We start from the raw sequence: 26,523 nt of genomic DNA, 5'->3' as shown, positions 1-26,523 counted from the left end.
ATTATGCTATTACAATATCATTGACTATGTTCGTTATGTTGTGCCTTTTATTTCTGTGACTTATTCATTCCATAACTGGAAGGCTATATCTCCCATTCCCCTTCACCTGATTTGCTCAAACCCCCTCCCCCATCCTCTATGGCAACCATCAGTTTCCTCTCTCTATTTATAGGTCCAGTTGTGTTCTTCGTTTCTTCATTTGTTTTTGTTTTTGTTTTTAGATTCTACTTATGAGTGAAATCATACGACATTTGTCTTCCACAGTCTGACTTATTTCACTTAGCGTAACACTTTTGGTTTATCCGTGTTGTCTCACATGGCATCATCTCAGCATTTTTTATGGTTGCATAATAGTCTCCACAGTGGAACTGCTTTCAAAGCTGGAGTCAGTCCTTTCAAATCCTGCCACTGCTTGGGGTGCATGAGCGGCTCAGTTGGTTAAGCAGCTGCCTTTGGCTGAGATCATGATCCCTGGGCCCTGGGATCAAGCCCCACATCTGGCTCTGTGCTTAGCAGAGAGCCTGCTTTTCCCTCTGTCTGCTGCTTTCTGTCCCTCTCTCTCTTCCAAATAAATAAAAATCTTTAAAAAACCCAAAACCCTGCAACTGCTTTATCAACTATGTTTATGTAATATTCTGAGCCCTTTGTTGTCATTTCAGTAGTCTTCACAACGTCTTCACCAGAAGAACATTCCATCTCAAGAAACCACTTTCTTTGTATAGCTGTAAGAAATAACTCCTCATCCATTAAGGTTCTGTCATGAGATTGCAGTAGTTCAGTAACATATTTAAGACTCAACTTCTAATTGTAGTTCTCTTGCTATTTCTACCACATCTGCATTTCCTTCCTTTAATAAAGTCTTGAGCCAACCCTTCAAAGTTCATTCATGAGTGTTGGAATCAGCTTCTTCCAGACTCCTGTTAATGTTGATATTTTGACCTCTTTCTATGAATCACAAGGGTTCTAGAATGGTGAGTCATGTCCAAAGGTTTTCTATTTCCTTTGCCCAGATCCATCAGAGGAATCACTATCTGGCAGTGATAACCTCACAAAATGTATTTCTTATGTAATAAGAAATACTGGTAAATCAGAATTACTCCTCCATCCATGGGCTACAGAATGGATGTTGTATTACCAGACATGAAAACAACATTTATCTCCTTGGACATCTTCATCAGAGCTCTTGGGGAATAGGGAGGGCCAAGATAAGGGAGAGAGATCCATCAGTGGCGCACTCAGAATACACTCAACATTATTATCCTATAACTTTATTAAGTTCATCATCTTATATGGGCATGGTTCATGGCACCCCAAAACAATTTAAATAGTAATATCAGAGATCACTGATCATACAGATCACCATAGTAAATACAATAATAATGAAAAAGTTTGAAATAAAGACTTCCAGGGGGCACTGGTTAGGATCTTCCACCTAGGTCAACCTTCATGCTTACTCATGCCTGCAGACCCAGTACTGTTTCTGCTGTGCCCAGTGCCCCATGCATTGGGCTTCCCTGTTGCGGGATTCTGCAGCCAGTCCAAACTCTGCTGCCTCAGCCTCTGCAGCAGCCCGAAGTGGGAGTGGGCCTTTTGTGGGGCACTTAGGGCTTCTCTGCCTGCAAATGGGATGGATCAGCTAAGCTACCTGTGCTCCCGAGCATCCTGGGGCTGCAGCTGCAGCATGCTATACACCGAGAGGACAGAGCTTTGGTTGAATTACTGAGTGATGAAATTAAGGAGGAAGAGAAGAAGCAGAAGCAGAAGTCCTTCCCCAAGATACTGGGAAGTTGGGAGCTGGAAGTGAATGGGACAGAACCAAAGTAGTGGGGAAAGTTCCTAGAGAAAAGTTCATTCACTGTCACTCTCAACATTAACAATAACATCTTGGCAACATTTGATAGGGAAGAGGAGCCCTCCCAAGGGCAGAGGGTTGAAGAACAGGAGCCTGAATTGACATCCATTCCCAGTTTCATGGTTGAAGTTATAAAGAATGTGGCAAGAAGGCCCTATTGCTCGACTGTCATTAATGTCTAGAAGATGAGCTTGGACAAGAAGAGGAGGACAAGAGTGATACTTTCTCCTGGGAAATGACCGTTTAGTCCATTGGTGAGCCTAAGGGGAAGGACACTCAACACCGATCCCTTGGCTTGGACTCTCTATGACCCCCTGCTGGATTTCCTGGCAGGCTGATGGGTGGATAACACTTTAGCAGATGAGTTAGTGGAGCTCAGCACAGCCCTGAAGCATCAGGAAAATTACTTTTCTTGAAGATCTCAAAAGGTTTTGTCAAGAGCCAGTTGAGCATACAAGACATTGAACATTTTAAATCTATGGCAGGTTTTGCTTTGGTCATGGAACACACCTACTCTGAAGCCAGACACACACGTTTTGGGGTGGTTTTCATTGTAATAGCATGGAAAATTATTCACATTTAAATTACTACCATTGCCCTCTTATTTACTATTAATTTATTCTCTATAAATCTGTTATTCCAATTTTTTTTGTATAACATAATGGGGAACAATAAAATTGGTTTATGTCCTTCCTCAAGAAGAAAAATTGAAATATTCCAAGAATTACCAAAATGTGACACAGAGACACAAAGTGAGCAAATGTTGTTGGAAAAATGGTACCAATAACTTGCTCAAGGCAGGGTTGCTATAAACTTTCAACCTGTAAAAGCACACTCTGTGAATGCAGTGGAGCACCAAAGTATGGTTTTTTTGTTGTTGTTTTGATCCTACAATGTTTACATTGTAAACATTAGGGTTTTTTGTTGTTTTTGAAGAACTTTTTTTTTTAAAGGTTTTATTATGTATGTATGTATGTGTGTGTGTGTATTTGAGAGCAAGAGATAGAATGAACGTAAGAGTGGGGCAGAGGGAGGGTCAAAGAGGTAATCCTCAAGCCCACTCCACGCTGAGCGTGGACCCTGATTTAGGGCTTGATCTCACAACGTACTTGGAAAAAAGATTCTTCTTTTCATTCCCTTCGTTATTGCCATAAATTCTCTGCTTTTCATTTAGCAGAATTTTATTTGCTACCTATAATACTCTGTTACCTTTTTTTTTTTTTTTTAAAGATTTATTTATTTGAAAGAGAGGGAGCACGTGGTCAGGAGGGCAGAGAGAATCCAAGCCAACTCCTGGCTGAGCAGGGACCTCCCCTTCCCCTCCCCCGACTGCTGGGCTCCATCTTCAGACCCTGAGATCACAAACCGAGCTGAAATCAAGAGTCGGACATTTAACCAGCTGAGCCACTTGGGCGCTGCTCTCCTACCATTCTTTCTTGATTTGGCTTTAGTCATGCTTTTGCTTCACAATAGCTCCAGAAAACTGTTCTTGTCAGTGTCACTGACAATTCTCAATTCTCATTTTCTTGACTAAACCTGTAACATTTAACAAAGTTTATCACTCTATCCAACTCTAAACTTTCTTTTCCTTTCCCTTCCACAATTTCATATTTTGTTTTTCCTCCTAGTTTTCTATTTTCTCTTTTCTTTGCTGGTTTCTCTTCATGTCTCCACCCATACCCCAGGCTTCACTCGTTGCACAGCTTCTGTTCTTTAACTGTAACTGAATCAGTGAAGTAGTTTCAGCCCCTGGATTTAGATAGCATTGAAATGCTAATGATTCCATTTTTTTAAGCAGATTTTTTCTATTTCAGTATAATTGATGTATAACATTGTATCAGTTTAATGATATTTATATATGATATGAAATAATCACCCCATTAAGTCTGGTTACCACCACTCATAGTTACAAATTGTTTTTCTTGCGTTGAGAACTTTTAAGATATATTCCCTTAGCAGCTTTCAAATATGCAATATATTTTACTCTCCATGTTACCATGCTGTACATCTCATGATTTATTTATTTTATAGCTGGAAGTTTGTAACTTTTGACCTTTTCACCCATTTCACCTATTCACCCACTCCTGGGCTGGTAACATCAATCTGTTCTCAGTATGTATTCTTTGAACTGTATTTCTTTTTTTCTTTTTCTTTCTTTTTTTAGATTCTACATATAATTGCAATTGATCGTATGGTATTTTTATTTCTCTGACTTATTTCAGTTAGTATAATTCCCTTAACGTCTATCCATTTTGTCACAAATGGAGATATTTATGCTTTATGGCTGAGTAATACTTCATTGTACACATATACATTTTCCTTATCCATTCATCCATCAATGCATACTTTGGTTACTTCCTTACTATTATAAATAACACTGCAGTGAACATATATATCTGCGGGTAAGTGTTAGTAGTTTTTACTTTCTTTTAATAAATACCCAGAATTGGAATTGCTAGATCATACGGTAGTTCTAGTTTTTATTTTTTGAGGAACTTCCGTACTGTTTTCCATAGCGGGTGCACTAATTTGCGTTCTTGACCAACAGTGCATGAGGGTTCCCTTTTCTGTACATCCTTGCCAGTACTTGTGATTTCGTGTTTTTGTTTTTTTTTTTTTTTAATCACAGCCATTCTAAGAGTTGTGAGGTGATACCTCATTGTGGTTTTGATTTGCATCATCTTGATAATCACTGATGTTGAGCTCCTGTGGACCATCTGCGTATCTTATAGAAAAAACGTTTATTCAGATCCTTTGCTCATTTTAAAATCATATTGTTTCTTATTTTGCTACTGAGTTGTAGGAGTTCTTTCTATATTTTGAATGCTAACTTCCCATCAGATATATGATTTGCAAATATTTCCTCCCACACAGTAGGTTGCCTTTTCATTTTATTTTATTTTATTTTATTTTATTTTAAAGATTTTATTTATTTATTTGACAGAGAGAGATTACAAGTAGGCAGAGAGGCAGGCAGAGAGACATAGGAGGAAGCAGGCTCCCTGCTGAGCAGAGAGCCTGATGCGGGACTCGATCCCAGGACCCTGAGATCATGACCTGAGCCGAAGGCAGCGGCTTAACCCACTGAGCCACCCAGGCGCCCATTCATTTTATTTTTTAATGATGGTTTCCTTTGCTGTATAGAAACTTTTTAGTTGGATTTAGTCCCACATGTTTACCTTCACATGTGTTGCATTTGATTTTGGTGTCAAATCCAAAAAAAAATGATTGCTAAACCCAATTGCAAGGAACTTAACCACCTATGTTTTATTCCAGGTGTTATGTGGTTTCAGGCTTTATGTTCAAGTCTTTAATCCATTTTGAGTTGAATTTTGTATATGGTATAAGATAGTGATCCAGTTTCTTTCTTTTGCATGTAGCCATCCAGTTTTCCCAATACCATTTATTAAAGAGCTTGTCCTTTCCCCATTGTTTATTCTTTGTCACAAATTAGTTGATTGTATGTACATGGGTTTATTTCCAGGCTTTCTATTTTCTTCCATTGATCTTTGTGCCTTGATTTGTTTTTATGGCAATACCATATTGTTTTGATTACTATAGTTTTGTATTATACTTTGAAATCAAGAAGTGTGATGCCTCCAGCTTTGTTCATTTTTCTCAAGATTGTTTTGGCTATTTGGAGTCTTTTGTAGTTACATACAAATTTTAGGATTTGCTTGTTCTATTTCTGTGAAAAATGCTATTGGAATTTCTTTTTTTTTAATTTTAAAAATATTTTATAAACATATAATGTATTTTTAGCCCCAGGGGTACAGGATTGTGAGTCGCCAGGTTTACACACTTCACAGCACTCACCACAGCACACCGTCCCCCAATGTCCATAACCCCACCACCCTCTCCCTTGCCCCCTCCCCCCAGCAACCCTCAGTTTGTTCTGCAAGATTAAGAGTCTCTTATGGTTTGTCTCCCTCCCGATCCCATCTTGTTTCATTTATTCTTTTCCTACCCCCCAAACCCCCCACATTGCATCTCTACTTCCTCATATCAAGGAGGTCATATGATAGTTGTCTTTCTCTAATTGACTTATTTCGCTAATCATAATACCCTCTAGTTCCATCCACATCATCGCAAATGGCAAGATTTCATTTCTTTTGATGGCTGCATAGTATCCCTTTGTGTATATATATACCACATATTCTTCATCCATTCATCTTTTGATGGACATCTAGATTCTTTCCATAGTTTGGATATTGTGGACATTGCTGCTATAAACATCCGGGTGCACGTGCCCCTTTGGATCACTACGTTTGTATCTTTAGGGTAAATACCCAGTAGTGCAATTGCTGGGTCATAGGGCAGTTCTATTTTCAACATTTTGAGGAACCTCCATGCTGTTTTCCAGAGTGGTTGCACCAGCTTGCATTCCCACCAGCAATGTAGGAGGGTTCCCCTTTCTCCACATCCTCGCCAGCGTCTGTCATTTCCTGACTTGTTAATTTTAAAGCCATTCTGACTGGTGTGAGGTGATATCTCATTGTGGTTCTGATTTGTATTTCCCTGATGCCGAGTGATGTGAAGCATTTTTTCTCGTGTCTGTTGGCCATCTGGATGTCTTCTTTGCAGAAATGTCTGTTCATGTCCTCTGCCCATTTCTTAATTGGATTATTTGTTCTTTGGGTGTTGAATTTGCTAAGCTTTTTATAGATTTTGGATACTAGCCCTTTATCTGATATGTCATTTGCGAATATCTTCTCCCATTCTGTCAGTTGTCTTTTGGTTTTGTTAACTGTTTCCTTTGCTGTTCAAAGGCTTTTGATCTTAATGAAGTCCCAATAGTTCAATTTCCGCCTTGCTTCCCTTGCCTCTGGCGATGTTCCTGAGAAGACGTTGCTGAGGCTGAGGTCGAAGAGGTTGCTGCCTGTGTTCTCCTCAAGGATTTTGATGGATTCCTTTCTCACATTGAGGTCCTTCATACATTTTGAGTCTATTTTTGTGTGTGGTGTAAGGAAATGGTCCAATTTCGTTTTTCTGCACGTGGCTGACCAATTTTCCCAACACCATTTGTTGAAGAGGGTGTCTTTTTTCCACTGGACGTTCTTTCCTGTTTTGTCGAAGATTAGTTGACCATAGAGTTGAGGGTCTATTTCTGGGCTCTCTATTCTGTTCCATTGATCTATGTGTCTGTTTTTTTGCCAGTACCATACTGTCTTGATGATGACAGCTTTGTAATAGAGCTTGAAGTCCAGAATTGTGATGCCACCAACTTTGGCTTTCTTTTTCAATATCCCTTTGGCTATTCGAGGTCTTTTCTGGTTCCATATAAATTTTAGGATTATTTGTTCCACTTCTTTGAAAAAAATGGATGGGATTTTGATAGGGATTGCATGAAATTTGTAGATTGCTTTAGGTAGCATAGACATTTTCACAATATTTATTCTTCCAATCCAGGAGCATAGAACATTTTTCCATTTCCTTGTGTCTTCCTCGATTTCTTTCATGAGTACTTTATAGTTTTCTAAGTATAGATTCTTTGCCTCCTTGGTCAGGTTTATTTCTAGGTATCTTATGGTTTGGGGTGCAGTTATAAATGGGATTGATTCCTTAATTTATCTTTCTTCTGTCTTGTTGTTGGTGTTAAGAAATGCAACTGATTTCTGTACATTGATTTATATCCTGACACTTTACTGAATTCCTGTACAAGTTCTGGCAGTTTTGGAGTGGAGTCTTTTAGATTTTCCACATATAGTGTCATATCATTTGCAAAGAGTGATAGTTTGACTTCTTCTTTGCTGATTTGGATGCCTTTAATTTCTTTTTGTTGTCTGATTGCTGAGGCTAGGACTTCTAGTACTATGTTGAATAGCAGTCGTGATAATGGACATCCCTGCTGTGTTCCTGACCTAAGCAGAAAAGCTTTCAGTTTTTCTCCATTGAGAATGATATTTGCGGTGGGTTTTTCATAGATAGCTTTGATAATATTGAGGTATGTGTCCTCTATCCTTACACTTTGAAGAGTTTTGATCAGGAAGGGATGCTGCACTTTGTCAATGATTTTTCAGCATCTATTGAGAGTATCATATGGTTCTTGTTCTTTCTTTTATTAATGTATTGTATCACATTGATTGATTTGCGGATGTTGAACCAACCTTGCAGCCCTGGAATAAATCTTTCTTGGTCGTGGTGAATAATCCTTCTAATGTACTGTTGGATCCAGTTGGTTAGTATTTTGGTGAGAATTTTCGCATCTGTGTTCATCAAGGACATTGGTCTGAAATTCTCTTTTTTGATGGGATCCTTGTCTGGTTTTGGGATCAAGGTGATGCTGGCCTCATAAAATGAGTTTGGAAGTTTTCCTTCCATTTGTATTTTTTGGAACAGTTTCAGGAGAATAGGAATTAGTTCTTCTTTAAATGTGTGGTAGAACTCCCCTGGGAAGCCGTCTGGCCTGGGCTTTTGTTTGTCTGGAGATTTTTGATGACTGTTTCAATCTCCTTACTGGTTATGGGTCTGTTCAGGTTTTCTATTTCTTCCTGGTTCAGTTGTGGTAGTTTAGATGTCTCTAGGAATTCATCCATTTCTTCCAGATTGTCAAATTTGTTGGCATAGAGTTGCTCATAGTTTGTTCTTATCGTTTTTTGTATTTCTTTGGTGTTGGTTGTGATCTCTCCTCTTTCATTCATGATTTTATTTATTTGGGTCCTTTCTCTTTTCTTTTTGATAAGTCTGGCCAGGGGTTTATCAATCTTATTAATTCTTTTGAAGATCCAGCTCCTAGTTTCATTGATTTGTTCTGTTGTTGTTTGTTTTTTTTTTTTTTTTGGTTTCTATTTCATTGATTTCTGCTCTGATCTTTATGATTTCTCTTCTCCTGCTGGGTTTAGGCTTTCTTTATTGTTCTTTCTCCAGCTCCTTTAGGTGTAGGGTTAGATTGTGTATTTGAGACCTTTCTTGTTTCTTGAGAAAGGCTTCTCTCACTGTATATTTTCCTCAGCACTGCCTTTGCTGTGTCCCACAGATTTTGAACTGTTGTGTTTTCATTATCATTTGTTTCCATGAATTTTTCAATAATTCTTTAATTTCCTGGTTGACCCATTCATTCTTTAGAAGGATGCTGTTTAGTCTCCATGTATTTTGGTTCTTTCCAAATTTCCTCTTGTGATTGAGTTCTAGCTTTAGAGCTTTGTGGTCTGAAAATATGCAGGGAATGATTCCAATCTTTTGATACTGGTTGAGACCAATTTATGACCCAGGATGTGATCTATTCTGATCTATTCTGGAGAATGTTCCATGTGCACTGGAGAAGAATGTGTATTCTGTTGCTTTGGGATGGAATGTTCTGAATATATCTGTGATGTCCATTGGTCCAGTGTGTCATTTAAGGCCTCTATTTTCTTGTTGATCTTTTGTTTGGATGATCTGTCTATTTCAGTGAGGGGAGTGTTAACGTCCCCTACTATTATTGTATTATTGTCAATGTGTTTCTTTGATTTTGTTATTAATTGGTTTATATAGTTGGCTGCTCCCATGTTGGGGCATAGATATTTAAGATTGTTAGATCTTCTAGTTGGACAGACCCTTCGAGGATGATATAGTGTCCTTCCTCATCTCTTATTATAGTCCTTGGCTTAAAATCTAATTGATCTGTTATAAGAATTGACATCCCAGCTTTCTACTGATGTCAATTAGCATGGTAAATTATTTTCCACCCCCTCACTTTAAATCTGGAAGTATCTTTGGGTCTGAAAGGAGTTTCTTGTGGGCAGCATATTGATGGGTTTTGTTTTTTTATCCATTCTGATACCCTGTGTCTTTTGATTGGGGGCATTTAGCCCATTTACATTCAGGGTAACTATTGAGAGATATGAACTTAGTGCCATTGTATTGCCTGTAAGGTGACTGTTACGGTACATTGTCTCTGTTCCTTTCTGATCTACTACTTTTAGGTTCTCTCTTTGCTTAGAGGTCCCCTTTCAATATTTCCTGTAGAGCTGGTTTGGTGTTTGCAAATTCTTTCAGTTTTTGTTTGTCCTGGAAGCTGTTTATCTCTTCTTCTGTTTTCAATGATAGCCTAGCTGGATATAGTATTCTTGGCTGCATGTTTTTCTCGTTTAGTGCTCTGAATATATCATGCTAGTTCTTTCTGGCCTGCCAGGTCTCTGTGGATAAGTCTGATGCCAATCTAATATTTTTACCGTTGTATGTTCCAGACGTCTTTTCCTGGGCTGCTTTCAGGATTTTCTCTTTGTCACTAAGACTTGTAAATTTTACTATTAGGTGATGGGGTGTGGACCTATTCTTATTGATTTTAAGGGGGTCTCTGCACCTTCTGGATTTTGGTGCTTGTTCCCTTTGCCATATTAGGGAAATTCTCTCCAATAATTCTCTCTAGTATACCTTCTGCTCCCCCTCTCTCTTTCTTCTTCTTCTGGAATCCCAATTATTCTAATGTTGTTTCATCTTATGGTGTCACTTATCTCTCAAATTCTCCCCTCATGGTTCATTCTTTGTCTCTCTTTTGCTCAGCTTCTTTATTCTCTATCATTTGTTCTTCTATATAACTAATTCTTTCTTCTGCTTCATTTATCCTAGCAGTAAGAGCCTCCATTTTTCATTGCACCTCATTGATAGCTTTTTTTGTTTCAACTTGGTTAGATTTTTAGTTCTTTCATTTCTCCAGAAAGGACTTTTTATCTTTCCGGAGAGGATTTCTCTAATATCTTCCATACCTTTTTTGAGCCCGGCTAGAACCTTGAGAATCGTCATTCTGAACACTAGATCTGACATATTACCAATGACCATATTGATTAGTTCCCTAGCTTTCAGTACTGCCTCTTGTTCTTTTTTTTTTTGTGGTGAGTTTTCTCGCCCTGTTGTTTTGTCCAGATAAGAATATATGAAGGAGGGGCGCCTGTGTGGCTCAGTGGGTTAAGCCTCTGCCTTCGGCTCAGGTCATGATCTCAGGTTCCTGGGATCGAGCCCCACATTGGGCTCTCTGTTCAGCAGGGAGCCTGCTTTCCCCTCTCTCACTCTGCCTGCCTCTCTGCCTACTTGTGATCTATCTCTCTCTCTCTCTGTGTCAAATAAATAAATAAAATCTTAAAAAAAAAAAAAGAATATATGAAGGAGCAAATAAAATACTAAAAGGGTGGCAAACACCCCAGGAAAATGTGTTTTAGCCAACTCAGAAGAGTCCCCAAATCGTGGAGGGGAGAAAGGGGATAAAAAGAAGTTCAGAAAAAAAAAAATTAAAAAAAGAAAACAAATAAAGAAAAATACAAAAAAGATATATATTTATCAGACTGGTGACTAGAACAGGGTCACCCACTTAATTTCGGGAGTATTTTGGTCTCTTAGAAGAAACTACCCCCCATAATTTTAAAGAATGAAAAACATATGTAAGGGTAAACACAATGAAGGGATGGAATATGCCTATAAAGATGAAAAAAAAAATTTTTATTTTTAAATTTCTTAAAAAGCAGTTGATAAAGTATGTTGGTTGGGAGAATAAGGAAAAAGAAAGTGGAGTGAATTTGCTTGGGCTGGAGACTAGAACAAGCCCAGAGCTAGATTTAGGGTATATTTTGATCTATTAGAAGAAGGTGTACCCAAATTTTTTAGAAGAAAAAACCCCATGTGTATACAAAAAATAAAGTTAGATACAATAAAGGATAAAATATGACTATAATAATGAAGGTTCAAAAACGATTATTACTATTATTATTTTATGAAAGGTATTGTTAAGATAAACTAGTTAAAAAACGTTAAAAGAGGAATGGGTAAAATTTAAAATTCAGCAGAAGAAAAAAATATTAACTGCAAGACTAAAGAATCATGGGGAGAAAGCCATGAATTCCATGGTTTGCTTTCTCCTCCTCTGGAATACCGCTGTTCTCCTTCTTTAAGTGAACTTGATCGTGGCTGGATTTCTTGTTGATCTTCTCAGGTAGAGGCCTGTTTTAGTGATTCTCAAGTGTCTTTGCTCGAGGCAGAATTGCACAGGGGCCAGGGGCCAGCCTAAGTAATGAGCTCAGGTTCGATTTCAGGAGCTTTTGTTCACTGAATGCTTTTTGTAGTGTTTCGGAGGATGGGCATGAAAATGGTGGCCTCCCAGTCTCCGGCCCAGAGGAGCTGAGAGATTGGGGTCCCACTCCTCAGTGTGCCCTCAGAGAAAAGCTGTCAATCACTCCCGTCTCCCTGGCCACCGGCCGTGTTCCGAGCTCACCCAGCCTATGACCAAGCATCTCTGTTTCTGGCACACAGCTCCACCTGGAGTCTCTGAACCCAGCAGATCCCTGAGCTCCCCCAGAGGGTGTCTCCCCGGATCTTGTGGGGACCTCACTCGCAGAGCAGTGGTCTGTGCCACAGATTACGGTTCAAGGTAACCTCGAGTTGAGAGCTTAATCCTCGGCTCTGTCTCTGTAGCCAGCTTTCCTGCTCCAATACTTTCAAGCTCTGCGACATTCAAACATCCCCGATCCTTCCGTGACCCCACAGGACCTGGGGCCATGCTGACCCCGAGTGGACTTCACCCCGGTTCATCCTCTGGTGTGATGATGTCCTTTAGTGGAGCAGACTTTTAAAGTCCTGATTTTGTGCTCCATTGTTATGCCGCTTGCCAGGAGTCGTCCCCTCCCCCCAAGGTCTGTCTTCCCCGTCGCTTTGGATTCACTTCTCCGCCCGTCCTACCTTTCAGAAAGTGGTCGATTTTCTGTTTCTAGAATTGTTGCTCTTCTTCTCTTCGATCTCCTGTTGGATTTGTAGGTGTTCACAATGGTTTGATAAGCTATCTAGCTGATCTCCTGCTACCTGATGTTGTCTCAGCCTGCTACTTCTCGGCCCTGGAATTTCAATAGGGATTGAAAACGCAATAAGGATTGCATTGAAGTTGCTTCAAGTACTATGGACATTTTAACAATGTTAATTCCTCCAATCTGTAAGCATGGAGATTAAGATTTTATTTATTTATTTGACAGACAGAGATCACAAGTAGGCAGAGAGGCAGGCAGAGAGGGAGAGAGAGGAGGAAGCAGGCTCCCTGCGGAGCAGAGAGCCCAATGCGGGACCTGATCCCAGGACCCTGAGATCATGACCTGAGCCAAAGGCAGAGGCTTAACCCAATGAGCCTCCCAGGCGCCCCATCGGTTTATAAATTTTAACAAATGTGCCACTTTGATGAATGTTGATAACAGGTATGCATGTGTGGGACCAAGGATATCTCTACGCATCCTATCAGTTCTTCTGTGAACCTAAAACTGCTCTAAAAAATAAAATCTATAAAAGCAAGTAAGCAACCAACCAACCAACTCATATGATTCAGTCTTTGCAGTGGCTTACAAGGCCCCACACGATCTTTCTTATAGCCCCTAACCAGTCTCATGTCACTTCTTACTACATTTCCTGTAGTTTACTCTGGGCCAGCTGCATTAGACTCCATGGTGTGTCTTGCCTTATAACATTTGCATTTGCTTTTCCTTCACATAACCTTATGGATTGTTCTCAGCTCTTTCAAACCATTGTTCCAAAGTATTCTTTTGCATGACTTTCACAACCTAACCAAATTGCAAACCTTCCACCCTGCACTCCCTATCCCTTTTTTTGTTGTTTTTTTCCCTTAGCACTTACGGCCTTCAAATATTTTTATAGTGGTTTTGTCTCCTAAAGAAGGCAAGAATTATTTTTTTTTGTTTTTCTTTCTACCGATGAATAACATCTAGACAGCACTTGCACATAGTAGACCCCGAATACGTTTTTTGTGTGGGTAGAATAAATGAATCTCATTGTACTATTATAATTGATTTACTTGTTTGTACTCCACTTGACTCTAAGCTTCTTGAGAGACAAGTGCTGCATCTTCTGTGTCTGTTTCTTCTGTATTTAGCACACATGGTTATATAACCATTTGTTCAATTTATAGAAGAATATACTTTTCATTTTATACAGTTATAAACATAACAGAATTATACATTAGAATTTTTTCTTTTATATTTATAGGTACTTTTTGATTGCTATGTATTCTACATAATTATACACATTTTGTTAACTGTGAAAATTCTTATGAACTGTAGGCAATTCATAAAATAGATGACATTGAAACATTTAATTGAGTTAATATTTAGTCATTTATTTAACTATTGGCTATTATAAGCATTTAAGTTTTCTAACTTGTATATATTTTTTAAAGATTTTATATGTTTATTTGAGAGTGAGCAAGACAGAGAGAGTACAAACAGGGGGAGCAGCAGAGGGAGAGGGAGAAGCAGGCTTCCCACTTACATCCCAGGATCCTGAGACTGTGACCTGACCCAAAACCACGAGTCACGTGCTTAATAGACTGAGCCACCAAGGTTCCCTAGAAAGATACATTCAAGATCATTTAAAGATACAGTTAAGTCTATCAGTTAAATGTGTTCCCCTTTGACTCTGCCAATTACCATTTCTGGAAACACTCTTAAAAAGTTCGCTATGTATTCATTTAGACTTTTTTATATGCATATGTTTCTTATATATATATATATATATATATGCATTATATATACAAAAACTAAATTAACAAAAGCTAGTTAATACATGTATTATTCTGTAGTTTATCATTTTTATCTTGTGTTCCAGAACTCTTCCATATTAGTATATAAAATGTCTTCTTTGTTTTTTTTTTTTTTAAAGATTGTATTTATTTATTTGTCAGAGTCACACTATGATGTATAATCTTTCAATTATTCCTCAATTGACAGATGTATAGTTTGTCTAATTATGAGAAATGGTGGGCTATACAAAGTTAAATATTTTCTTTTCTGTGGTACAGTGCATTATGTTTCTTCAGAGAAGTTAAATGGTGTGCAGAATTTCCTGAGCTTGTTTTACCAATAGAACCTTTATTTTCCTGGAGCATATAATTTTTTCAAAGAGCATGTCATATCACTGATGCTCCATTAAATATATTTAAAGTTCTGGTCAATCTTCTTATTTTACTTATAATGAAATTAAGACTGACTAAATGGAAAATTGGAACCATACTCTCAGTTTCTTGAATATTTTTCTGTGTTGCTCCAAATGCTTTGAATTTAATCTTAATTTAGTACTTATTCCTGAATTCAAATAAGAACGTTATGCACTAGGATTTTTTATAAGGGAAAAAATAGTTTTCATGTGTTGATACTAGGAAAAGTTAACAAGTGTCTGTTTTTAGGTTTTCCTTTCTATCAGCATGGGATATCTTGGTAGGTAATTAGTGACAAGTTAAGATAAGGTTTTAATCAGTTTGATACAACTTTCCTTTCTTTTTTTATGTAGAGAGAGAGCTGGGGGAGGGATAGAGGGACTGAAGGAGAGAGCATCTGAGGCGGACTATACCCTGAGTGTGTTGCCCAGTGTGGGGCTCATCTCACAACCCTGAGATTCATGACTTGAGTTGGAATCAGGAGTCTGACACTTAACCCACTGAGCCATCAAGACCCCCCTGGATATAGCTTTTCTTAAATAACTTAAAGTTCTCCGACATAAATGAAATAGTTCCTTTCTAGTGTTTGAATAGTTCTTTCAGTTACTTTAATAGTAACAGTCATTTGTGAGTTGGGGGAAATTGGAGGGGGAGACGAACCATGAGAGACTGTGGACTCTAGGAACAAACCGACGGTTTTGGAGGGGAGGGGAGTAGGGTTGTGTGAGCCTGGTGGTAGGTATTAAGGAGGGCACGTATTGCATGAAGCACTGGGTGTGGTGCATAAACAGTGAATTTTGGAACACTGAAAGAAAATAAAATTAAATTAAAAAAAAGAGAGTCGCTTGAAAAGCAGTATTGAGTTTCATCATGTCTAGCAAATTTCTTAGCTACTACTTTTGCCTTTCTTTTTCTCTTCCTCATTCAGGTTACTAGTTTTATTTTTTGAAGTATTTAGGAGGACTCTAGTTGTAATTTTAGATATGTTTTATAATAGAGATACTGTTGAATCCTTTTGCCATAACTGGTCTAACTTTTGCTTTTCCCTGAGTTGTCAAGTTCTTTTAATCTTAGGGTACAGTTCAGAGTATGTTTTCTTTTGCTCGTGTAATGTTTGGTTGCATCAGTTATTTTGTGCAGTAAAAAGAATCATTGGAGGATGATTGATATTTGTCTTTTAGTTCTGTAGTTCTTTTTAGAATTTATTTAATAAATGAAAATAGATTTTTTTTCTGATTATAAAGGTAATGCACAGTCCTATAGATTGTTTAAGTAATACATAAATAATTTATGTAAGAAAGGTAAGTCACTTAAAGTCCTTCTGTTTGGAGGTAAGCACTTTAACATTTTACTAATATTGAACTTTCTTCTCTGTAAGTATACACACATACTCTGTAAGTATACACATGCATTTATAAATACAAGGTCATACTCTATTGATTGTAATTTTCCCTTTTACTCAAGAAAGTATGTTGTGGAGCACTTTTCTTCTCATGAATATAGAGAATATAAATCACTTCTTAATAACTCCAAAGTCATTTTATGGATATGCCATAATTTAACTGATGCTCATTAATAGACATTTTGGATAGGCTCAAAGTTTTCCGAATTATGAATAGCTCCCACGTGAACATTTTTGTAAATTTGGCTTTGTGCTCTTATGATTATTTTTTTAATGTAATTCCTAAAAGAGAAATTGCCAGATCAGAATTTTGATACTTGTTGCTAAACGGCTTTCCAAACAATGGTAACAATTTATGCTCTCTAAAATTATATGAGAGTGTACTTGCTGCCAAATCTTACTCAGTTCTGGATACTTTTTTTTTTCAAACTTCCAATAATTTGGTGCATAATGATGACTTAAGATTGTTCAAATTTGGGGTGCCTGGGTAGCTCAGTGAGTTAAGCCTCTGCCTTCGGCTCAGGTCATGATCTCAGGATCCTGTGATTGAGCCCCGCACAGGGCTCTCTGCTCCGCAGGGAGCCTGCTTCCCCCTCTCTCTGCCTGCCTCTCTGCCTACTTGTGATCTCTTTCTGTGTCAAATAAATAAATAAAATCTTAAAAAAAAAAAGATTGTTCAAATTTGTATGTCTTTGATTATTAGTCAGATTTAATATATTTTTAGGTAATGGCCACTTTTTAAATTTATTAATTAATTTATTTATTTGATAGAGAGAGAGATCACAAGTAGACAGAGAGGGAGGCAGAGAGAGAGAGAGAGAGAGGGAAGCAGGCTCTCTGTTGAGCAGAGAACCCGATGCGGGACTCGATCCCAGAAATGTGAGATCATGACCTGAGCCGAAGGCAGCGGCCCAACACACTGAGCCACCCAGGCGCCCCGGTAATGGCCACTTTAATATGTGAACTCCATGCCCAATGTGGGGCTGAAACTAACAACAGATAGCAAAGATCAAGCATCGCCTGCTCCACTGACTGAGCAGGCCAGGTGACTCATCTAATGGCCACTTTTATTTTTTTTTCCTGTAAATTTTCTGTTAACATCTTTTTTTCTCATATTGGTATTATACTCTCAGGGTTTGGCATATATTTATTTCATGCTCACAAGAATCCTTTGAGATAGGTTCTGTATCTGTTCCATAGTTGAGGAAGACCTCATATGCTTAGTACCAGCAGGTCTGCCAAATTCTTGGATTGGTGGCTTATATCCATCGGCTCATTCAACTTTTTTTTTTTTTTAAAGATTTTATTTATTTATTTGACAGAGAGGGATCATAAGCAGGCAGAGAGGCAGGCCGAGAGAGAGGAGGAAACAGGCTCCTTGCTGAGCAGAGAGCTGGATGTGGGGCCTGGGATCATGACCCGAGCCGAAGGCAGAGGCTTTAAATCACTGGGCCACCCAGGCTCCCCAGCTTGTTCAACTTTAGCAGTGGTCTCACCCCCAGTAGCTTTTCCAGGACTACTACCTTCACCATGAAGCTTCATGAGCTTTCCTAATTCAAACTTGGGCTTCTTCAGCATTTTTACTTTTCTAACAAAGACATCATGGAGTGGATAAATAGACTGGCAAGCCTTTTCTGTCTTTTCTAGTGGTGTCTGGAATCAATTTATTGACTGCTTCTTTCAGTTATTTGTCTGCACCTCTTGGGTCATGATTTCCATCACCCTTTTTCAAATTTGGCAGACCTCCTATTTTTGAGTAAAACCAATACAAAATGGACAAAATAACCCTTGTTAGTCTTGACATTAACATGCACTTTAGTCATAGTCTGCCATTTTTTGGCCATGGAGCACATTCTGTCACAGGTAAAGACCATGCCAAGGAAATTAGTTTTTGCCCCATTCATCCTCAGTTCTAAATGCAACTTCATCATTCTGCAGATCAGCAAGGCTCACTTCAAAAACATGAGAGGCCATCAGATGTGATTTTGGTGCCTTGAGTTCTTATGACTAGTGTTTTTCCAATATTTCTTATATTGAATGTAGCTGTTGCTTTCATATCATACCAGTCTTTCTTAGAAAATAAATCAACCACTTGCTTCTTGGCTCCCTTTCTGCCACCTTTCATAAGGCTCTTGTTCTTGCTGACTGTCATTGTATTGCTCAGAGAGCCTTAAGGGTTTCTTTCATATTATTATTTCTTCCTCAGTACTTCAATTTTAATTGCTAATTATATAAGTTTAGATATTTCTATTAGCAATAATCGCGCCTCGGATAAACCTCATTGGCTACGATACTGCCACTGCGCAAAGCTTATAAGTTTAGATATTTCTTAGGACAAACCTCTCATCTTTGCTCACTTATTTCAGAATTCTGTTAGTTGTTTTTTATATCTTGACAACTTTTGTCAAGTCCTAGAAATTAATCCTTTGAGTTTTGACTGGAGTTGGACTAAATTCACAAATTTTATTTTTATTTCATTTTATAACTTATAGAGTGAAAATTTCCTGGGAGTTGAAAGTAGTCATTCATTCTTTTTTCCTGGTGTATCTTTTCTTCATTAATCTCTCACAAATTGGGTTTATTTCATGACTTTTAATGACAAAATTTTTATCCAGCTTTTCTTCTTGCTAAGTCATCTTCATATAAGGGCATAGTTATAAATATATGGGCATATATTTGCTTAAGAATATACAGGTAGGGGTGCCTGGGTGGCTCAGTGGGTTAGGCCTCTGCCTTCGGCTCAGGTCATGGTCCCAGAGTCCTGCGATCTCTCCAGCCCTGTGTCAGGCTCTCTGCTCAGCCGGGAGCCAGCTTCCTCCATTCTCTCTGCCTGCTGCTCTGCCTACTTGTGATCTCTCTCTGTCAAATAAATGAAAAAAAAAAATCTTAAAAAAAAAAAAAAACAGGTAGATTCTTCTTCTTCTTCTTCTTCTTTTTTTTCAGGTAGATTCTTCTTAACTTCTTTCCTTATCCGGTACTATTTTGTACCCTGAAGACTTTGGTAATATAGGCTTATTCAGTCATTTAGTTCTCATTCAACAGTGTAAGAGGTTAGGAATGGAACTGATCTTTGTTTTTATTGATTGTTATTTTATTTGCTTTGTGACCATTGCATTCATATGTAGACTCATACCTTTGGAAAAACTGCCTGCCCAGGCCCCAATTCTGTTTTGACTCCCACTTTATATTTTAGTTTAGTTTATTAGTTAAGTTTAGTTTTAAATAATCTATATGCCCAACATGGGACTCAGAACCCCAAGATCAAGAGTTACATGCTCCACGAGCCAGCCAGGTGCTCCTTTACTTCCACTTTAGAGTGCCTACTTAGTGAAAGATAGTTTTCAAAATTTGCTCCTCTGCCTAAGAGCATTTCATCTGATAAGACTTTGTATACGTATATGCTCCTTACCCATCCTGCAAATGATTGTGGCCTCTATTGCTATTATTATTATTATTATTAAAGATTTTGTTTTATTTATTTGACAGAGAGAAAGAGGGCACAAGCAGGGGAGTGGGAGAGGAAGAAGCAGCCTCCCTGTCTAGCAGGGACCCCCAATGTGGGGCTCAATCCTAGGACCCTGAGATCATGACCCGAGCTGAAGGCAGACACTTTAACCAACTGAGCCACCCAGGTGTCCCTATTGCTATTATTTTATAGCTCTGAAAAATCCCTAAGGAGATTGGTGTTTATCTTACCCATAATGTTTATCCTTATATATGTCCAACCTGAGAGAGATTCTCCCTGGAGCCACACCCCAAAATCAGAGCAAGCCCTGATCACTCTTTGGAATCTGGGTCAGAGGTGAATGCTGAGGAGTGGCTATGCTCAGTCTCTTTTAGCTGTGGTCTGCAACAATGAATGTTTTTGATCTGTGGCAAGGGTAAGAAGAATATCCCCATGCAGTGGACCAGCATTTTCCATGGCTCTCTTCAGTTTTCATTCCTTATTCCTAACACATTTGGTCCTTTACTTTATTGGTTCCAGATCGTAATTAAAATGATTCAGGCTAGGGGTTATGGACATTGGGGAGGGTATGTGCTTTGGTGAGTGCTGTGAAGTGTGTAAACCTGGTGATTCACAGACCTGTACCCCTGGGGATAAAAATATATTATATGTTTATAAAAAATTTAAAAAAAAGAAAAAAAAATGATTCAGGCTAAAAAACTTCTCAGTGAAGAGCTTATCTTGAAAGAGTCAGAACTGATGTATATTGTAGTATTATATTATTATTTGCTCTCCTGCTTGTTCTTCTATACCTGCCCCAAACAAAAAGCTTTAATTTTTTGAAATCTTTTATCTTCTTAAAATTTTAATTCCAGGATAGTTAACATACAGTGTTATGTTAGTTTGAGGTATACAATACAGTGACTCACTTCCAAATATCATCCTGTGCTCATCACAACAAGTGCACTCCTTAATCTCCATAACGTATTTACCCCCCCACCCCCTCAACCCCCACCTTCCCTCTGGTAATAAACAGCTCAAAACCAAAAGCTTTTAAAGGCATTTTTTGATTAAGTATTTTTGGTTAGTGGAAATTTTAGAAGTAGAACATGTTTGCTCATTGGGGAGCAGACAAAATGAAGTGCCAATGGTGCCTATGGTCCCATGAGGTATCCAGCAGATATTATGAATCTTGTTGATTTAGAGGTAGTCACATAGAGCTGCTTTAGGTTCTGCATAACAACTTTTCATATTTCATATTTCTTCTTGCTTGCTCCTGTGACATGACCAAGAGAAGTCCTTCTCATGGTTTAGGTTTGGGGCATGTTGGTGTCTAAGTCCTTTTTAGTCTGCCACTTTGCTGTCTATATAATGTTGGTAAATCTCATCTGTCTAGAAGTTTCAATTTCCTTTTCAGTGATGATACTTGCTCTATGTACTTCATTGATATATTAAGAAGTAATATAAAAATATAAATTATCTTTATAGATTATAAAATTTCATACAGATAAACAAGATCTGTGCTAGGATACTATAAAGTAATTATAGGAGACAGTATGGCGTTCTATCAGAAGATTCTTTTCCTACCTGCATTAAGCCCTTACATAAATACAAAGTCTAAATTACCTTCTTGTAATATATATTATGTTGCTTATAGTTTATTTATTTATTTTTTTCCAATTTATTTATTTTCAGAAAAACATTATTCATTATTTTTTCACCATACCCAGTGCTCCATGCAAGCCGTGCCCTCTATAATACCCACCACCTGGTACCCCAACCTCCCACCCCCCCCGCCACTTCAAACCCCTCAGATTGTTTTTCAGAGTCCATAGTCTCTCATGGTTCACCTCCCCTTCCAATTTACCCAAGTTCCCTTCTCCTCTCTAACGCCCCTTGTCCTCCATGCTATTGTTATGCTCCACAAATATAACAAGTGAAACCATATGACAATTGACTCTCTCTGCTTGACTTATTTCACTCAGCATAATCTCTACCAGTCCCGTCCATGTTGCTACAAAAGTTGGGTATTCATCCTTTCTGATGGAGGCATAATACTCCATAGTGTATACGGACCACATCTTCCTTATCCATTCATCCGTTGAAGGGCATCTTGGTTCTTTCCATAGTTTGGCGACTGTGGCCATTGCTGCTATAAACATTGGGGTACAGATGGCCCTTCTTTTCATGACATCTGTGTCTTTGGGGTAAATACCCAGGAGTGCAATTGCAGGGTCATAGGGAAGCTCCATTTTTAATTTCTTGAGGAATCTCCACACTGTTCTCCAGAGAGGCTGCACCAACCTGCATTCCCACCAACAGTGTAAGAGGGTTCCCCTTTCTCCACATCTTATAGTTTATTAATGATTATATAACACAGAAACCAAGGATGGTATGTAATGTGATAAAGTAACACTATTTCAGCAGTCTAAATATGATTTATCTCAAGAACATTAATATTGTGGGAATGAGTTTTTGTCTGTATGTTTAACTTCTAATATACTAAAACTTAGATTTTGTCCAGACTTAATATAGAACTGAATGAAGAAAAGGATTCCAATCCTTATGTTCATAATTTGTATAGCCATAGTACCATACTTCCTTCTCATCATTACAAAGTTAGACTAATATAATAATAATAATAAATAAGATAAAAATTGTAACTAAAAGAAAATTAAGATTTAAAAATAATGAGGGGTACCTGGGGTGCTCTATCAGTTGACCATCCAATTCTTTTTTTTTTAAGATTTTATTTTATTTATTTAATAGAGAGAAAGAGAGAGAGAGATCACAAGTAGGCAGAAAGGCAGGCAGAGGGGGAGGGGGAAGCAGGCTCCCCACTGTGCAGAGATTCCAGATGCGGGGCTAGATCCCAGGACCCTGAGATCATGACCTGAGCCGAAGGCTGAGGCTCAACCCACTGAGCCACCGAGGTGCCCCTGACCGTCCAATTCTTGACCTGAGCTCAGGTCTTGATCTCAAGAGTGGTGGGTTCAAGCCCCTCATTAGGTTCTGTACTATGTATGGAGCCTACTTTAAAAAAAAAAAGAAAAAACAAGATGAAACAACAAAAAGGCTACTGAAAAAACAATGAAACAGTAAAGAAGAAAGTAAATCAAAAGTAAGATAAAATAATTTTAAATGATGGAATAAAAATAAAGCACTGATAGACTCTGGCAAGTATCAGACACAGATGTTGACATTTTATTCATTCTGCTATTATTGAATATATTTGTCCATCACCGCACTGGCTGAGTCAACAGAAAAACCATTCATCTTGACCCATGAAATGTTAGTCAGCAAGGACTGAATTCAATAATGCAAGAAGAATGTTTTAGCATTTATAATATTAATAAACAAACATTGCTAGAAGTAATTTCCCGCAAGTTCTGAATCTTAATCAAAATTACTGACCAGTTACAGAACATCCTGATGTAACCGACCCCATTGTATTTATCCAGTTTCACGAAAGGCACAGATCTGTCATTGTTCACAATTCAGGTGTGATAAACTGACAGTGTTTTGAAATTACATGTATTTTTGTATTTTACTTTTATAAGTTGCATGTTAATAATTTCTTATATTCCTTTGTGTTATGAATTAGAATTCCATATTTAGCTTCTACCTATTAGGCACAATTTTTAACTCTTTATTTACATATAATTTCAAGATGCAAAAAAGCTGCAAAAATAAGAACAGAATAGGACACCCAGTATAGCTTTTATCCCTTTTTCGAAATACACCTTTTCTTTTCCGTTTTGAACCATTTGAGAGTAAGGCCCTTTACCCCTAAATGTTTTGGTTTCTATTTCTTAAGAATAAAGAGCATAGTTATCATCTTCAGAAAAATGTAAAGTTTACAAAACTTTAATCTCCTGTGCATATTTTAATTTTTACTGGTTGACCAGATATTGTCCTTTGTGGTTTTTCCTCCATTCAATGCAGACTCCAGTCCAGGATCAAGCTTTGCAGTTAATTGTCATTTCTCTTTGGTGTCCTTTAATCTATAACTTCTCTATAGCTTTTCTTTGTTATCTTTAACACTGATGTTTTTAAAGAAAATATCCTCCCCCACTTCTTTTTAATTGAGTGCCCCTAATTTGGGTTTGTCTGGTATTTCCTCATGGTTAGATTCAGGTTATGCATTCCAGGCCAGGATACCACAGAATACTTGCATTGTAAGTGACCACCTTTATGTTCCATTCATTGCAATTAACTCATTGAACTTTCTGCTTTCCTCTTTTACTCACTAGTTGTATGGCACACAATCAGAATGTTAGTTAACAGTGTTTTTAAAAGAACATACGGTGTTATGGGGATGGACGGTGGTGATGGGTGCACAAAAATGTGAACGTACTAAGTACCATTGAACTGTACACTTAAAATGGACTAAGATGGTAAATTTTATGTTTATTTAACACAATTTAAAAATGGGAAAGAAAAGAACATATGGCAGACCTAAGTTTTATATTTCTTGTGAACACAAGGACTAGTTGCCTGGAAAAAGTCCTATACATATAGTACATCCTTTAAAAATGCTTAGTAATTGTTTTATAATTATTAACATCATTATTTTAATTAGTAGATAATGTAGTACAGGAATAAATTTTATTCTGTGTATGACTCGCTTTTCCTATCATGGTGTATTGTTTCTTTTGCTTCTCACCTACAACCTCACACCTTATAATTTGGTGTTTTAGCATTCTTAAAATGTTTTGATATTTTCTCATGTGACAGGATAAAAATCAGCAAAAGAAAAGTTATTTGTTTAATAAATTGCTGTACTTTTAAAAGAAATAATCTGGGGCTCCTGACTGTAGAGCATGTGACTCTTGATCTCAGGGTCTTAAGTTCAAAACCCACATTAGCTGTAGAGATTACCTAAAAATAAAATCGTAAAAAAGAAAAAGTTGTCCTGCTCTTAATGTTCCTGTCTTATCAAAATGCATATGATATATAATAAACTTTAGTAGTTGATAACTTACCTTTTAGCTTGGCCTATATTTACAGATATATGGAATTTTCTTTTCTATTATGATTATTCCTTTATTGTGGTATTAACCCTTAATATAATCATCCACATAGTCCTAAGTATAAGAAATCTAAACTAGATAATTATTACTATATTTATAAAAAGTAATTTGCCATCTTGTCCTACTACTCTATTGAAATAATTCCTTTGTACATCATGAGTTATATTCTCCTTTTTAAACCCAGTGACCTTGTCTTAGTCTTTGTCATCTCATTACCTATGGTATTAGCAATGAATCTTGGCTTTTTGAGTCAAAATTAGTCTATGAATTATGAAATCCCATATATAAAATATTTTTATTACATTTTAAAGAGCTGTCGATTGGTTCTCTATCTTTGAGATTGAGAGATTTTTAGATCCAAATGATTTGCTGCTTACTGCGTCTGATTTTAGAGGGGTAGTATTTTTATTTTTTTAAAGATTTTATTTATTTATTTGACAGAGAGAAATCACAAGTAGATGGAGAGGCAGGCAGAGAGAGAGAGAGAGAGAGAGGGAAGCAGGCTCCCTGCTGAGCAGAGAGCCCGATGCGGGACTTGATTCCAGGACCCTGAGATCATGACCTGAGCCGAAGGCAGTGGCTTAACCCACTGAGCCACCCAGGCGCCCCTAGAGGGGTAGTATTAAGAGGAGAGCTCCTAGGGGCTCCTGGGTGGCTCAGCTGCTTAAGCATCTGCCTTTTGGTTTGGGTCGTGATCCCAGGATTTTGGGATCGAGCCCCGTTGGGCTCTCTGCTCAGCAGGGAGCATGCTTCTCCATCTCCCTCTGCTTGTCCCTCTGCCTACTTGTGCTCTCTCTCTCTCTCTATCAAATAAATAAATAAATAAAATCTAGGAAAAAAGAAAAGTAGAGCTCCTGGGACGTCTGGGTGACTCAGGTTAAGCATGGGACCCTTGGTTTCAGCTCAGGTCATGATTTCAGGGTCATGGGATTCATCTCTGTGTCTGGCTCCATGCTCAACAGAGTCTACTTGTCCCTCTCTCTCTGCTTCTCCTCGCATGTGCTCACTCTCTCTCTAAAATAAACAAATAAATTCTTTAAAAACAAAAAAGGGTAGGACTCCTGAGGGTAGTAATGTCTCTAAATAATTTCCAGAATCTGAAGCTGAAAGAACCAGTGGGTCTGATCCATGATGGTTACTTTGGCTGTGCAATCTGTTGCAGAGATTTGAGGCTGTCTGTGCTAGGGGCTAGATTCAGGTCATTAATTAAATAAATAATTATTTATTGAACACCTATTATGGATTAAGCATTGGGAAAACTGATGCACAGAACCCATTTCCTGCTCTCAAAAAGTAGGGAAGAATTACTCACTCTAAATACTCAGTTGAAAGATCAGGTGATTATTGTAAAGCTTAGACTCCAAAAATCAGAGAGATCCAGTAGAGGTTCTAGTTCTGTTATTTAAGTATAGGGCTATTACAAAAAGTGGATTTTTTGTTTTTTAATAAATTCTAACCATTTTCAATAAACCCTGAAGTTACATAATAATTTTGAAGTTTAGAGTTTGGAAGACCTAAGTGGGTTTTAAAGATCTCCTTTAAGCTGTATAGGTTAGTTAATAAAATCAAAGGATTTTCCCATTCAAATATTGGTATTGAGTCCTCTACATTTTAATTACGGTATCTTTGCAAAGAGATGTCTTCTAGTATAGAGATAACTTTAAAAGTTGCTAATAGAAACAAAATATTCTTTTGTATAAATTTATTATGGTTTCAGAGATTTGTATGTTATAAATTTATTTAACGATTTTATTTTTTAAATAATTTCTACAGCCAATGTGGGGCACAAACCCATAACCGTAAGATCAAGAGTAGCATGCTTCATTGACTGAGCCAGCCAGGCTCCCCCAGATATTTGTTTTTTATTATTATATAATTGTCTAATTTTTATTT

At 37.7% G+C, this 26,523-nt stretch overlaps 2 protein-coding genes and 2 pseudogenes across 17 annotated transcripts in view; 2 read left to right on the top strand and 2 right to left on the bottom strand.

The window, feature by feature from the left end:
* The window catches only part of BAZ2B (bromodomain adjacent to zinc finger domain 2B), a 315,898-nt gene that overhangs the window by 24,236 nt on the left and 265,139 nt on the right, over positions 1-26,523 (top strand). The window lies entirely within an intron of this gene.
* On the top strand, positions 1,628-2,317 carry LOC122903502 (annotated as a pseudogene).
* On the bottom strand, positions 18,066-18,304 carry LOC122902523 (40S ribosomal protein S3a-like). The gene has a single exon (XM_044242174.1). The coding sequence runs from the start codon at positions 18,302-18,304 to the stop codon at positions 18,107-18,109; it is 198 nt and encodes a 65-aa protein (XP_044098109.1). The 3' UTR covers positions 18,066-18,106.
* LOC122903718 lies at positions 18,337-18,463 on the bottom strand (annotated as a pseudogene).

This window comes from Neovison vison, chromosome 3 (genome assembly GCF_020171115.1).
Source record: "Neovison vison isolate M4711 chromosome 3, ASM_NN_V1, whole genome shotgun sequence".
Classification (NCBI taxonomy): domain Eukaryota; kingdom Metazoa; phylum Chordata; class Mammalia; order Carnivora; family Mustelidae; genus Neogale; species Neogale vison.
The sequence above is the reverse complement of the archived record's forward strand: the minus strand, read 5'-3'. Positions and strand labels throughout refer to the sequence as shown.

Excerpts from the sequence above, each read along its gene's own strand:
- LOC122902523 (XM_044242174.1), bottom strand. The coding sequence starts at position 18,304 with ATGACAGTCAGCAAGAACAAGAGCCTTATGAAAGGTGGCAGAAAGGGA.